This window comes from Melospiza georgiana, chromosome 7 (genome assembly GCF_028018845.1).
Source record: "Melospiza georgiana isolate bMelGeo1 chromosome 7, bMelGeo1.pri, whole genome shotgun sequence".
Taxonomy (NCBI): domain Eukaryota; kingdom Metazoa; phylum Chordata; class Aves; order Passeriformes; family Passerellidae; genus Melospiza; species Melospiza georgiana.
The window spans coordinates 40457712-40471702 of NC_080436.1; the positions used below are offsets into that span (position 1 = coordinate 40457712).

Below are 13991 nucleotides of genomic sequence, written 5' to 3' on the forward strand. Positions count from 1 at the left end.
ATTAGAAGCAAATTATAAATTATTGGTTATTCTCCCCCTGTTAGAAGCATCAGTTAGGGAAATCTGAATGTGGTAACAGGTTTTAAGCATCCTTGACCTTGAAAATCTTCATTTTTTCATTTCATTAAGAACTTTTGCTTTAAGTGAAGATTATCAGGAGCATTGTGACCTCTGAGGAAACCTAAGCCTCCCTAAACTGCACAGAAGTGTCTTGGCATAACCTCTGTGCTTAAATTAGACCAAGACAAACCCACAGGGAGGGGAAAGGCCACTCAAACAAGGGTTCTTTGGAGTTTTTCTAAAGGACTTTAGAGTTTACAAACATTTCAGAGCTCAATACAAAATCAGCCCCTTGGCTCAGTTGTGCTCAACTCCAATCCATCAAAATGTACATTCACCTCTCAACAACAAAAGAGAAAAGAAAACCAGAGCAAAAATACTGAGTTGGGTGAAAAGCCAGGGCAAACAGACCATAATGTGATGCCAAGAGCTGTGTCCAGGGAAAAGGTTAAAGCACTTCTGGGGCTGGAGCTGTGACCTGTGTGAGGAGCAGCTGAGCCTGAGCATCCTCCATCCACACTTCCCAGCCAGGCACCAGCAGGGTCTTGTTCAAATTACTGGGCTGGTCAACAGTTTTCAGAAGCTCCAGGGGAGAAAGTGAAACTCTTTTCCCACATAAAAAAAAAAATACAGCTTTGATTCTTCCTTTTTAAGATAGTAGGTTCTTGCACATACTACAAGAACAGATGCTGGGCCTTAGCTTTGCAAATTTTTTTGATAGTCAAGTCAGCACCAGGCTTTGGATCATGCAGCTGCCAAGATCACCCCTCAAACAGCCTGCAGAGTCACACCACTGAGCTCCACTGGAAGATCACCCCCAATCAGCCTGCAGAGCCACACCACTGAGCTCCACAGGAAGACCACCCCTCAAACAGCCTGCAGAGTCACACCACTGAGCTCCATGGGGCGTTCATGCGCTTGAAGCACACAGGAACTGAAGCACAGAACCCCAGAATGGTTTGGGTCGGCAGAGACCTTAAAGCTTGTCTGGTTTTACCTCGCAGGGACCCCTTCGATGGACCAGGCTGCTCCAGGCCCCATCCCCTGCATGGATCCCTAATTGAGCCGTGGTGGGGTGTGAGAAGTCCCCATGCAGCACTGCTGGCTGCAGCGGAGGGAGCAGGATGCAGGGCTGGGCTGCAGCAGACAGGAGCAAGCTGCAGTGCCATGCTGCAGCACTCAGAGCCCTGCAGGCTGAGCTCTCAGGCTGCCCACAGCCACCCACAGCAGCCCACAGCCAGCAAGCACCCACACCATCCTGAGGGTGGGCACAGCAGGGTGAAGCCCAGTAATGGATGGCACCGCTGACCCACACTCAGTACAATTTAACCCATTCTTGCCTGCAATAGCTCCAGGGAAGAGATTTTGCACCAACAGTTCCTGCCATGGACCTGTGGGGGCCACACCAGATTTCTGCAAAGCTTTGCTATTCTGGAAGCGTCTCTGGGATTAATTCCCATGGGCCAGATGGATTTAGAAACATGTCAAGAACCCTAAGACTATGAAATGTATAATTTTGCCTATTAAGAATACTCCAACACTATATTCAAATATGTGGGCCATTCACAAAATGCCAGAACACTGCTGAATTTTAACACAGCAACTCACGTTGCTGGCTTCTGATATTATGGAAACCTGGTCAGAAATGTAAATATTCATCACCAGCCTGGTGCTGTTACAAAATTCTATAACAAACCTCTGAACACATTACATTAGCATTTGTTAAAGCTTCCCCCTAATACATCAAAAGGCACTAAAAAATTGCTGCCAGTGATTGGAAAAACATTGCTAAAAATAAATATTTTCTCAGTTTAGGTAGAACTTCTCCTGTTCCATCCCTTCACAGCTAACAGAAAAGTGTTGCCTCTGTTATTTTTCCTAATAACTGTTAAAAGGAAAAGTTGTCCCTTCATTGATCTGTTCAATGAACAAAAGACAGAGTAAAACAACTCAATTTTTAACCATGACATTGTATGTGAAATTGAGACAATAAAAATAAATGTCAATAGGGAACTGACTCAATGGTTTTGCTCACAGTCTACACACTTAGTGGAATTTCCATCTTTTCCAATTGCTTGGTTAATTATAAATATAGTAATTCAAAATGCATTTACTGACAACCACTTTTCAAATCCCTGAAATAAAATAAAAAAAAAAGGTAAAAATCTGGGTTAATTTGGTCTTTTTCTTGGTTTGAGGACAGAACATGAGGTTTGTCTCACAAACAGGCTTTAACCAACACCAGACACTTCCAGGGTGTTTGGGGTCTGACAAGGATGAAAAGCACAACAGCAAAAGGTGTTTTTACAGTGCCATGATGCTGTAAGCTCCCTCCTGCCATTCACCGGTGTCTGATTCACCGAGCAGAGCCAGAGCAAGTCCCGGCCTTGCTGTACCAAGCCCAAACGCCGAGGCGCGCAGTGCCAGGAGCTGGGCGCTGCCCGCGCCGTCTGAGGTAGAGCAGAAACACAAACCCGGCTGCACCGGGGAGCCGGGCAGCGCAGCACCCCCGGGCCCCGGCCCCGGGGCTGTCAGGCCTTGCAGTCCTCGGGCACGCACAGCTGAGAGATGGTTTTCTTGACGCGCAGCGCCGTGAGACGCGCGGCACCGCTGGCACGCCAGCACTCCCGCATCAGCCGGCCCAGCACCCGCAGCGCCTGCCGGGCACAGCGGGCACTCAGCAGGGGCTGGGCACGGGGATGGGCATGGGGACAGACAGGGAATGGGGATGGGGACAGGGGCTGGGGATGGGAATGGGATCAGGGTGCAGACAGGGGCTGGGGACAGAGATGGCACCAGGTACAGACAGGGGCTGGGGGATGGAAACGGGACCTGGGAACAAACAGGGTGTGTGGGGACTGAAACAGGAGCTGGTCCACACAGGGGCTGGGGACAGAGGGGACCAGGTACAGACAGGGGCTGGAGGATAGAAATGGGACCAGGTACAAATAGGGGCTGGGGACAGAAACTGGACCTGGGAACAAACAGAGTGTGTAGGGACAGAAATGGGACCAGGGTACAGGTAGGGGCTGGGGGATAGAAATGGGACCCAGGTACAGGCAGGGTCTGCAGGGGGACAGACAACAGCCAGAGATGCAACCACCACCCCCTGCTTTCTGGTTTTAACATAGGGAGATAAAGTGCAGTGCTCTGAAATAGTGACACAACAGCAGCAGCATCAATTAAGACCTGCCTTGGACAGCATCGAGCACTTGGTACAGAGAGTTTTTTTCTGTATTGATCTGAAGAATAGCTAGACATCTGAAGCTTCTAAATTCAGGAGAAGCGGGGCATTGAGTGCCGTATCTCTCACTGAAAAATTCTGTCTTGACTTAAACTTGAAAATACAAATAACAAAATAAAACTAGAAAAAAAAACCCTACAAAATAAAGCTAGAATAAACTAGAAAATCGCTTTTACCTCACAGCTCTGCCACTGGTTTGGAATACTTGGTCTGAGCTTCTGTTCACAGACAACCCTTCTCATGTCTTCAATGGAAGGGTCGGAAGGCACAAGGTCGTAGTAAGGCAGCTGGTACTCCTCAGTGACCCCTGGGGAGATGCATTGCTGTGCGGGTGCCCACGGCAGGGGTGGAACGGGAGGGCTGCACTGTCCCCGCCGCCCCAAACCCAGTGAAGCAGGGACCAGTGAAGGGCCAAGGCCTCACCTCCGACGGAGCACCTGCGGGCAATCTCCCAGTACACCAGCCCCAGGGAGTAGATGTCTGCCCGCTTGAAGGACTCAAAGATGCTGGTGTTCATCGCGTCCTCCAGGATCTCGGGGGCCATGTACCTGTGGGGCACACAGGGTCACTCTGCTGGGGCAGCTCCCACCAAAGGCACAGCTGTGCTGACAGGGAGCCCTGTGAGCCCCCGTGGTGCTGGCAGCTGTGCCCTGCCCAGCCCAGAGCACCGGGGTGACCAGCACACCATGCCTCTCGTGGGGCAGAGAGCTCCATCCACAGCAGGGTCTGCAGCCTCCCCCACCCACCCACCCACCTACCCAGCCTCTCTCCCCACGGGGCCGCAGCCATGCCTGCCTGGTGCCAGGGCAGAGGGCGGATGGGGACAGGGCTGCCAGGGGCCATGCCCAGGGGCTGCAGTGCCTGACCCACATCCAGGTGCCCATGCAGGGGTTCTGGGGGTGCAGAGCCTGACCCACCTTCTGGTGGCCACGTGAGGGTTTCTGGGGGCTGTTCTGGATCTGCAGTGTCTCACCCACCTGCGGGTGCCCACACGGGGGTCCTGGGGGTGCAGAGCCTGACCCATCCCCAGGGGTCTGTGGCTCCTGACCCACCTCCTGGTGCCCACGCGGGGGTTCTGGGGGATGTCGATGGTGTTGAGCACCGAGTCGTGCTTCACCGCCAGCCCCAGGTCGGCGATGGCGCAGGTCTCGTTCCTCTTCACCAGGATGTTCTTGGATTTCAGATCCCGGTGAGCGATCGCTGGCTTCCCTGCTCACAGCAACAGAAACCGTCTCCAGTTTTGGTAGCAACAGTGTGGATTTAATGTAAGGAGCAAGGATGTAAAACAGTTTTATTCACTTCTGTTACTGTACCCTATAGAAATATAGAAGCCTATTTTGAACCAAGCGAAGCTCTGCTAAATGTTCTCAACTTCAAAAGAAAACTTTAGGAGCATTTTTTTTTCAATATCTGTACTTCAGGAATAAAACACAAAAAGAGAAACTGGAAGTTCACTGTCCAAATTCGTTTAGAAAATTACAAAATCGCTGAATGAATTGGGTCAGAAAAACCCTCCAAGACCACCGAGTCCCACCATTCCTCAGCACTGACAAGGCCACCACTAACCCATTTCCCCAGGTGTCACATCCACACAGCTTTTACCCCACCACTGCCCGGGGCAACCTGTGCCAGGGCTGGACAAGCCTTTCCATGAAGAAATTTCTCCAAGTTTTTCCTTCATTAGCGCTCACTCCCCTTCAGCAGAGCTGCTTCTGTGGGCATCTCTTCAGAGGCATGGGCAAAGTGCAGACAGTGCAAGGGGAAGGGAAGGTCCCTCTCCCCTGCACCACTCTCACCCACACTGTTCCCCCTGGTGTCAGCAGCGTGGAGAGCACTTCACGGCACCACGCCACCCATGAAGGTCTGTGAGAGCACCAAAGCTCCTGAAAACACCCCAAGGAAAGCGGGAGGGCAGCACTTGCCTTGCGTGCCCACGATCTCCATGTGCAGGTGTGCCAGGCCGCTGGCCACGGACAGTGCCAGCCTGACCATGCCCTCCACGGTCACCGTGCCCCTGTTGAGGTAGTCAAACAGCGAGCCCTGCTCGTGGTACTCCGAGACAAGCCACAGCTGAGTCCACGTCCCGTTATCTAGACAGAGGGAGCAGGAGGATTAGAAATTGGGAAAAATGCATGTCTTTTATGATTGTTTTTTTTTGCAAATATTAGAATGAATATTATATGTGTTGTCTTAGAAAGTTATGCTGTATTAATTCTCTTAAGTAGTGTGTTAAATATAGTTTTAGATAATTTAAAAAATGTTAAAATAGAAACGATGCTATGTAGGATGCTTTTTTAAAAGAAAGGACTCACAGAGAGATAGCAGCCACAGGACCTAAATCTTTCCTGTGCCTAAATCCACAGCCACCTAAATCTTTCAGAAAAAAAGAATTTATTGCCCTTTTATCAGAGGAAACGAACTTCTTCCTGCCTCAAAGGCGCTGTGAGGATTCAGAGGAAGAAGGTGAGATGACCAGACAGAACCCTGTGTTTGAATGGAATTTATGCATCATGTATGAGGTGTATGAATATGCAACAGGTTATTGTTTTTAAGGGTTAATCCTTTGTTAACGGGTGTCCTTTTTCAGGCTCATGCTGCCCAGAAAAGGTACCCGGGCATCCATAACTCTTTGTCTGTATTGTCTCACATTGTCCTAATCCAAACTGTCCAAATTATTATTACTCTAATTGTATTACTATTTTTATAACTATATTCTAATTGTATATATTCTAATTGTATACTATTTTTATAATAGTCATTTTATGACTATTAAACTTATAAAATTTTAAAAACAAGTGATTGGCGTTTTTCACAGCAATGTTAGCTAGGGAAATGTTAGCTTCCCCTTTTTGGGGAATGCCAGCCAGGAGGTGTGTCAGGGCACCCAGGGCAGCTCAGGGCTGTGTTTCAGATGGAGCCAGGGCAGCTCAGGGCTGTGTTTCAGATGGAACCAGGGCAGCTCAGGGCTGTGTTTCAGATGGAGCCCAGGGCAGCTCAGGGCTGTGTTTCAGATGGAGCCAGGGCAGCTCAGGGCTGTGTTTCAGATGGAGCCCAGGAAGGGGCCCAGGGCTGTGTTTCAGATGGAGCCAGGGCAGCAGAAGCTGTGCTGGGCCAGACACTCAGGATCCAGTGAGTGTCACCACTGGGGCTGGGCGGCACTCCGTGGCCACTGGGTCCAGCCATCAGCCAGCCCAGCACACAGAATCAGAGCTGTCTGGGCTGGCAGAGCCTGCGGGGGCCCCGGTGCTGCTCACCCTTGTTGTCAGCAGCGATGAAGCCCAGGATGTTCTCGTGCCTCAGCATCACGGTCTGGTAAATCTCTGCCTCCCGGAACCACGAGCGCTCGTCTCTGGAGGAGAAGATTTTCACAGCCACGTCCTCCCCGCACCACTTGCCGTGCCACACCTCGCCAAAGCGCCCCTTGCCCACGATCTCCTGCAGCACGATGGTCCTGGCGATGGTTCTCTGCACCAGCAGAGGCAGGCCTGGGGAAAGAGAGGAGGGGGCTGTGAAACGGCTCAGCCGGGGTCTCAAAGCCCAGCACTGCCCCCTCCCAGTCAGCTGCACCCATGCATGGCTTTGCTTCCCAACCGTGCCAAGCGAAAATCCCCTCCCAGCCACCCTCTCCTCAAACAGCACTTCTTGATGTTACTTCTCAGTGTCTGTACATAGAAAAAACTTGTTAAAACCCCAGCAAATATCTTAAAATTTGGCGCAAACTACTCCATTTGGTTTGATACAGACTGCAGCTGTCCTGAAGTCAATTAGTTGCTCTACTCTGGCTGAAATTTTTGAAAATAAAAATAAATTATAATGGCAGCTCCACTGTGCTTTGCCAGCCACAAACCCTGCCTGGTTTGATTTGATTCTGTGTTTTTTGGAGACTTAAAACAAGGAATTTTTTTTTTTAAGAACTGCAACCTTGACTTTGGCTGAAATCAGAACAAATCACCCCGATGCATGGGGCTCTGGCTCTGCTCAAGTCCAGCCCTGTTCCTGTCTCAGGGATGGCTGGGAACTGCTGAAAACTTCAGCATAAATAACGCCAAAGTCTGCTCATTAGAGCTGTGAAAAGGCATTAGGGAAGAACAACAACTTAATCCTCGGAGGTATGCAGCTCACGGAAATAAATTAAATTAGGCACCATTTGTGCGTTTTTCACTTACAAATAAAAGCAAGCATAATTTACATACTTTTCAATAAAAGCTCTAGTCAGGGAAGGTTGGGCTGTACATCACTGTTCAAATGAGCTGGAATTTGTGATTTCCCACCTCATTTTTAGGTTTCTTTGGTTTAACAAGTTCTCAATAGCAATGGAGGCATCAGAGTAGAAATAGGGAAAATGTTTAAAAGATTAATGTTCTGCTCAAAACAAGAATTTGGAGGAACATTATTCTGCCACGAAACACAAAAAAAAAGAATGGGAAGCAGCATCCTGAGCCGCTCAGGTGAACTTCGCACCTTCCATTATGTGCCACGCCGCCCCAGCCGGCAGCGCTGGGTTCCGCGCGTGGTTCTGATTGCTCAGTTCCCGTTTCTGACGCCTCCGTTCCAGCACAGACCCGAACTGCCGCGTTTGGGCAGCGCCCCCGGGGCCCGCACGTACCGGAGCCGGAGCCCGAGGTGGTCATGTCGGAGATGAGGTCCTTGAGCGTCCGGCCCGAGCCCGCCAGGCTGCCCTCGCACGGCGGCTCCTCCACGCTGGGCGGGCGGCGCCGCCAGCCCCGGGCCGAGCGGGCCAGCAGCGCGGCCAGCAGCGCCAGCAGCGCCAGCGGCACGGCCACGGCGGCCAGCAGCGCCGCCCGGAGCCGGCCCGCCCCGCCCGAGGGTGCTGCTGCTGCTGCGGGACAGACAGAGTGACAGAGTGACACACGGACCGAGCGGCACGGCCACGGCGGCCAGCAGCGCCGCCCGGAGCCGGCCCGCCCTGCCCGCGGGTGCTGCTGCTGCTGCGGGACAGACAGAGTGACAGAGTGACAGACAGACAGACACGGACCGAGCGGCACGGCCACGGCGGCCAGCAGCGCCGCCCGGAGCCGGCCCGCCCCGCCCGCGGGTGCTGCTGCTGCTGCGGGACAGACAGACAGACAGACAGACAGACAGAGTGACACACGGACCGAGCGGCACGGCCACGGCGGCCAGCAGCGCCGCCCGGAGCCGGCCCGCCCCGTCCGAGGGCCCTGCTGCTGGGACAGACAGACAGACAGCTCGGTCCATGCGTCACTGTCCCGTGTGTCACTCTGTCTGCTGGGACAGACAGACAGACAGACAGACCGGAGAGCGACACTGCAGCTCACAGTGACCCGCTGGGCTGGGACACCGCAGCAGTCACACAATTACAGAATCACACAGATTCACACAGAATCACTGATTCACACAGGATCACACATAATCACACATTCACACAATCGTACAGGATCACACAATCATAGAATCACAGAATCACACATAATCACTGATTCACAGAATCACACAGGATCACACAATCACAGAATTCCAGAATCACCAGGTTGGAAGAGACCTTCAATCCCATCGAGTCCAACCCAGCCCCAGCACCTCAAGCAAACCCTGGCACTGAGTGCCACATCCAGGTTGTGTTAAACACACCCAGGGATGGTGGCTGCACCCCTCCCCAGGCAGACCATTCCAGAACTTTATCGCCCTTTCTGTAAAAAACCTTTTCCTAATATCCAACCTATACTTCCCTTGGTGCAGCTTGAGACTGTGACCTCTGGCCTGGAGAAAGAGCCCAGCCCCAGCTGAGCACAGGCACCTTCCAGGGAGCTGCAGAGAGTGATAAGGTCACCCCTGAGTCTCCATTTCTCCATTCCATGCTTTCCCACCATTGTCCTGGCCAGGAGACAGAACAGACAGGACAGACAGGACAGGCAGGACAATCCACATGTCTGTAAGTGAGGGATCCTTTCCCCCATACACCTTCTGTTCTGCTCTCTGGCCAGCATTCTGACCACCGCCCAAGGAGCTCCAGGAAGACACTGCTGAGGGATTCACTTGCACAGGAACACACACGATTCTTTCCATGTCCCCAAAATTTGAAATAAGTTAAAAAGAAAAATCAACCAGTGCTTTCCCCTCAAATGAAACAAACCAGAAATATGAGCCATAAAAAACCCACAACACTCAGAACTGTGAGTATAAATCAGATCTCAGAGCTGCAGCAGATGTGAGAATCACAAACTCCACCCCATGCCAGGTCACTCCTTCCCTTCAGGGAGAAGCTGGGCCTCAAGCACACCTTAACCTGGAGTTTGAGAGTGCCCACGGTGATGTGGGGTCTCCAAGGCAGCAGCAAACAGGTTCAGCACCCACTGCTATCCTCCTGCAGTCAGTACCACACATCTGTTCACCCGAACAACCCCAAGCCTCCTGAACACAAAGCTGTACATTGTGTTCACAGGCTTGCCCTTTGAGGACTTCAAGAGGCTGCTCCAGGGGTGACCCAGGAAGTTTGTAAGAGGATTTATGAGCAGGATTCCTCCTTGGAACTGCTGCTTGTTAACTAACACGCCAGCATCTCCTAAACCCTTTTCATTGTGTTTCCACAAGGCTGAGGTTTCCCTGAAACAGGGATGGAGAACAACACAGAGGGATCCCCCCTGCCCCAGGAGCTCTGGCACGTCACTGAGCCAGCCCTGCCACCCCAGACTGTGCGGGGGACACTGTGTGGGACAGCAGGACAGGCTCTGTGCAGGGGACACTGTGCAGGACAGCAGGACAGGCTCTGTGCAGGGGACACTGTGCAGGACAGCAGGATGGGCTCTGTGCAGGGGACACTGCAGGACAGCAGGACAGCAGGATGGGCTCTGTGCAGGGGACACTGCAGGACAGCAGGACGGGCTCTGTGCAGGGGACACTGCAGGACAGGTTCTGTGCAGGGGACACTGTGCAGGACAGCAGGACAGGCTCTGTGCAGGGGACACTGTGCAGGACAGCAGGATGGGCTCTGTGCAGGGGACACTGCAGGACAGCAGGACAGCAGGACAGGTTCTGTGCAGGGGACACTGCAGGACAGCAGGACGGGCTCTGTGCAGGGGACACTGCAGGACAGCAGGACGGGCTCTGTGCAGGGGACACTGTGCAGGACAGCAGGACGGGCTCTGTGCAGGGGACACTGCAGGACAGGTTCTGTGCAGGGGACACTGTGCAGGACAGCAGGACAGGCTCTGTGCAGGGGACACTGTGCAGGACAGCAGGACGGGCTCTGTGCAGGGGACACTGTGCAGGACAGCAGGATGGGCTCTGTGCAGGGGACACTGCAGGACAGGTTCTGTGCAGGGGACACTGTGCAGGACAGCAGGACAGGCTCTGTGCAGGGGACACTGTGCAGGACAGCAGGACGGGCTCTGTGCAGGGGACACTGTGCAGGACAGCAGGATGGGCTCTGTGCAGGGGACACTGCAGGACAGCAGGACAGCAGGATGGGCTCTGTGCAGGGGACACTGCAGGACAGCAGGACGGGCTCTGTGCAGGGGACACTGCAGGACAGCAGGACGGGCTCTGTGCAGGGGACACTGTGCAGGACAGCAGGACGGGCTCTGTGCAGGGGACACTGCAGGACAGGTTCTGTGCAGGGGACACTGTGCAGGACAGCAGGACAGGCTCTGTGCAGGGGACACTGTGCAGGACAGCAGGACGGGCTCTGTGCAGGGGACACTGCAGGACAGCAGGACAGGCTCACAGCGGGCACAGAGCACAGGGCATGAGCTGTCCCCCGGCTGTCCAGCACTTGCCCTGAGCCATCCGAGCCAGCCTCCTCCCTGCAGGGCTTGTCAGACCCATTCCCGGTGGGAATGAGGCTCATTCCTCCCTGGCTGAAGACAAACACACACACAGGAGACGCTGACCACACCACGTCAGTGCTTCCCCCCAGCTGCTGGAAAACAACACGACATGAACAACACATGAACGAGTTTCTTGTTCCTGGGCCACCACAGTAACAAAAACAGCGACAAAAGAAAGATCATCAGGAGGTTTGACCAGCAGGAGCTGCTCTGTGGGCAGGGCCTGGGCAGGGCATGGCCCCAGGCTCAATGCAGACCCTGCCCCAGCTGTGAGCTGTGTCCCTGCCCCGGCAGCACGGCCAGCTGTGAGGGCATTCCTGCACAGAAATGGCACAATTACAGCACAGGAACCTCACTGCACTGCCACAATTCCAGCAGAGAAACCTCACTGCACTGCACCGGCACAATTCCAGCAGAGAAACCTCACTGCCACAATTCCAGCAGAGAAACCTCACTGCACAGCCACAATTCCAGCACAGAAACCTCATTGCCACAATTCCAGCACAGAAACCTCACTGCAGTGCCACAATTCCAGCACAGGAACCTCACTGCCACAATTCCAGCACACAAACCTCACTGCACTGCCACAATTCCAGCACAGGAACCTCACTGCCACAATTCCAGCACAGGAACCTCACTGCAGTGCCACAATTCCAGCACAGAAACTCCACTGCACTGCCACAACTCCAGCACAGGAACCTCACTGCACAGCCACAGTTCCAGCACAGAAACCTCATTGCCACAATTCCAGCACAGAAGCCTCACTGCACTGCGACAATTCCAGCACAGGAACCTCACTGCACTGCCACAATTCCCACTCACACGGGTTCCCCTGAACCTTTGGAGCAAAGGGCTCAGGGTAACAATTCATCCCTTTTTTTTGGGACTGAAATATGAAACCAGAGGTTTTGCAAGTCCCAGCTCAAGTGCTGGAACAGCAGATGTGCCTCCACTGCTCCTCTAGAAATAGCAGCTTTCTTCCCAGCTTGGAAAAACCACCACAGCACCTTATTTCTAGAGCATGACCACAATTAGCATGTCCGTTCCGTGGTCGGCTGAAAGAAAAACAATGTCCTAGGGTGACTGGATGATGCTTGTATTCCCAGCTGTCTGTGGGGATACAGGCATCATACAAACCATCCTTAGCACCAATTAAACAACGCTGATTCCTGCCCCACGGCACAGGTGAGGCTGGCACCAGGGTTCACCAGCAGGTGACAGTGCCCAAGGCTCCCCCATGGTCTGCCCAGCAACAGCCTTTCAAATGCCATTAAGAACTACATGATTGCTTCTTAAATTCAAGCTATAATTTAGAATTGTGTGTTAATTTGCATCTTTATTGCCTGCAACATATCTCACTATTGTATATAAAAAGTGATTATCTGATAAAATGGTGTATTTTACACATTTTTTTTAAAAAGCCTGGAATAAACACAAAATTGGGATTTTCTTTCCAAATCTTGGAAAGAAGAAAAAAATTAAACTAAAATTGTGCTAAAAATAGTATAAATATTTATTTTTAGAAAGCACCAAATCAACAACATTGAGCCTGGCAGCCTCACACACTGCACCAGCCGGGTGACACACGGGGCTCCTGGGAGTGCCAACCTTCATCCTGCCTGTCACTGGGAGCTGGAATCTCACAGCTTCCTTCCCAGCCCTGCTGAGCAGGGCACTGGGGTGCCACTGCTGTGACACTGCTGTGACACCACACACCAGCTGCCCCTCAGGCTGCTCACATAAACCACGGCCACCCCAGGCTCAAACTGCTGAAACTGCCCGTGCCCAAGGGGTCCCAGCAGTGCCTCGGGTGCCCCACTGCTCTGCCCCAGGACAGCGCCCACGGGGCATGGAGGCCAGCGCTGGGACACCCTTAGAAAGGCAGGAAACTGCAGTTAAAGGCAGAGCTGCAGTTTGTAGTTGGCTGTGTGAGTGCAGCTGGGAGCAGCGTGCCCAGGCAGCCCCCAGCCCACAGTGTGCCCAGGGAGCCCCCAGCCCAGGACAGAGTGTGCCCAGCCCAGCCTGGGACAGAGTGTGCCCAGGGAGCCCCAGCCCAGCGTGCCCAGGCAGCCCCCAGTGTGCCCCCCATGCCGCAGCGTGCCCCCCAGCCGGGCCAGCGTGGCACTCACCGAGGGGCAGGCGCAGCGTGATGTTGTTGCAGAAGTCGGTGTAGCAGCACTCGGTGCGGGTGACGTTCTTGGAGCTGTGGCAGAAGACCTGGGCGTGCAGCTCGGGCAGGGACACGCAGGACTTGACCACCTCCTCGCGCCCGTTGGTCAGCATCACCGAGGCCCAGCAGGCGCCCTCCGTGTGGCACGTGAAGTTGGTGTGCTCGCACAGCTGGCACACGCACTGCAGGCCTGCAACAGGGCACGGCTGGGCACGGGCGTGTGGGGGCACGCAGAGCCCCAGGGCACCGTGCCAGCTGCCTGCCAGGGCACCCCATGAGCTCCGGCACAGGGTTGGGGCTGGGAATGGGGCGCTGGGAATGGGGTGCTGGGAAAGGGGTGCTGGGCTGCAGCCGGTGCCAGGGCACACCTGCAGCACGGGTCCCCAGCACCCATAGGTGACAAGTGTTTAAATCTCAGTCCCAGAGGATTTTAGGGATGTCATCTGTCTTTTGTGGTGCAGAAGAACGGCCACCCCAAAAAGCAGCTCCCCTGAAAGCTGGCTCCCAAAACCCCAGCACCCCCTGCCTGTCCCACAGCAGCCACCCCAGCCCAGCTGTGCCAGAGCTGCCTGGGTGACAGCCCCGAGCCAGGTGAAACACACACAGCACCCCAGCACGGGCACAGGTACAGGGACAGACTCCTCCTCCCCCCTGTGTGCCCTGAGATGAGGCACCTTGTCCAGGCCACCCTCAGCTCTGCCAGCCTGAGCCCTGC

At 53.8% G+C, this 13991-nt stretch overlaps 1 protein-coding gene across 1 annotated transcript; it reads right to left on the reverse strand.

The window, feature by feature from the left end:
* Positions 1-2527: 2527 nt before the first annotated feature.
* Positions 2528-13461, reverse strand: ACVR1C (activin A receptor type 1C). Its single transcript, XM_058028234.1, has 8 exons — positions 13236-13461; positions 7911-8144; positions 6559-6789; positions 5227-5394; positions 4357-4513; positions 3728-3852; positions 3481-3611; positions 2528-2717 (listed from the first exon to the last, which is right to left on the reverse strand). Exons 1-8 carry the CDS (start codon positions 13387-13389, stop codon positions 2592-2594), a joined length of 1326 nt encoding a protein of 441 aa, XP_057884217.1. The 5' UTR covers positions 13390-13461; the 3' UTR covers positions 2528-2591.
* Positions 13462-13991: the final 530 nt, after the last annotated feature.

Bases quoted from the DNA above. Each gene is read 5' to 3' on its own strand.
- ACVR1C (XM_058028234.1), bottom strand. From the start codon at position 13,389: ATGCTGACCAACGGGCGCGAGGAGGTGGTCAAGTCCTGCGTGTCCCTG. The intron at 3,612-3,727 runs GTGAGGCCTTGG...GCATCTCCCCAG, and splicing joins CCGCAGGTGCTCCGTCGGAG to GGGTCACTGAGGAGTACCAG. The intron at 2,718-3,480 runs GTAAAAGCGATT...TGTGCCCGGCAG, and splicing joins ACCAGTGGCAGAGCTGTGAG to GCGCTGCGGGTGCTGGGCCG.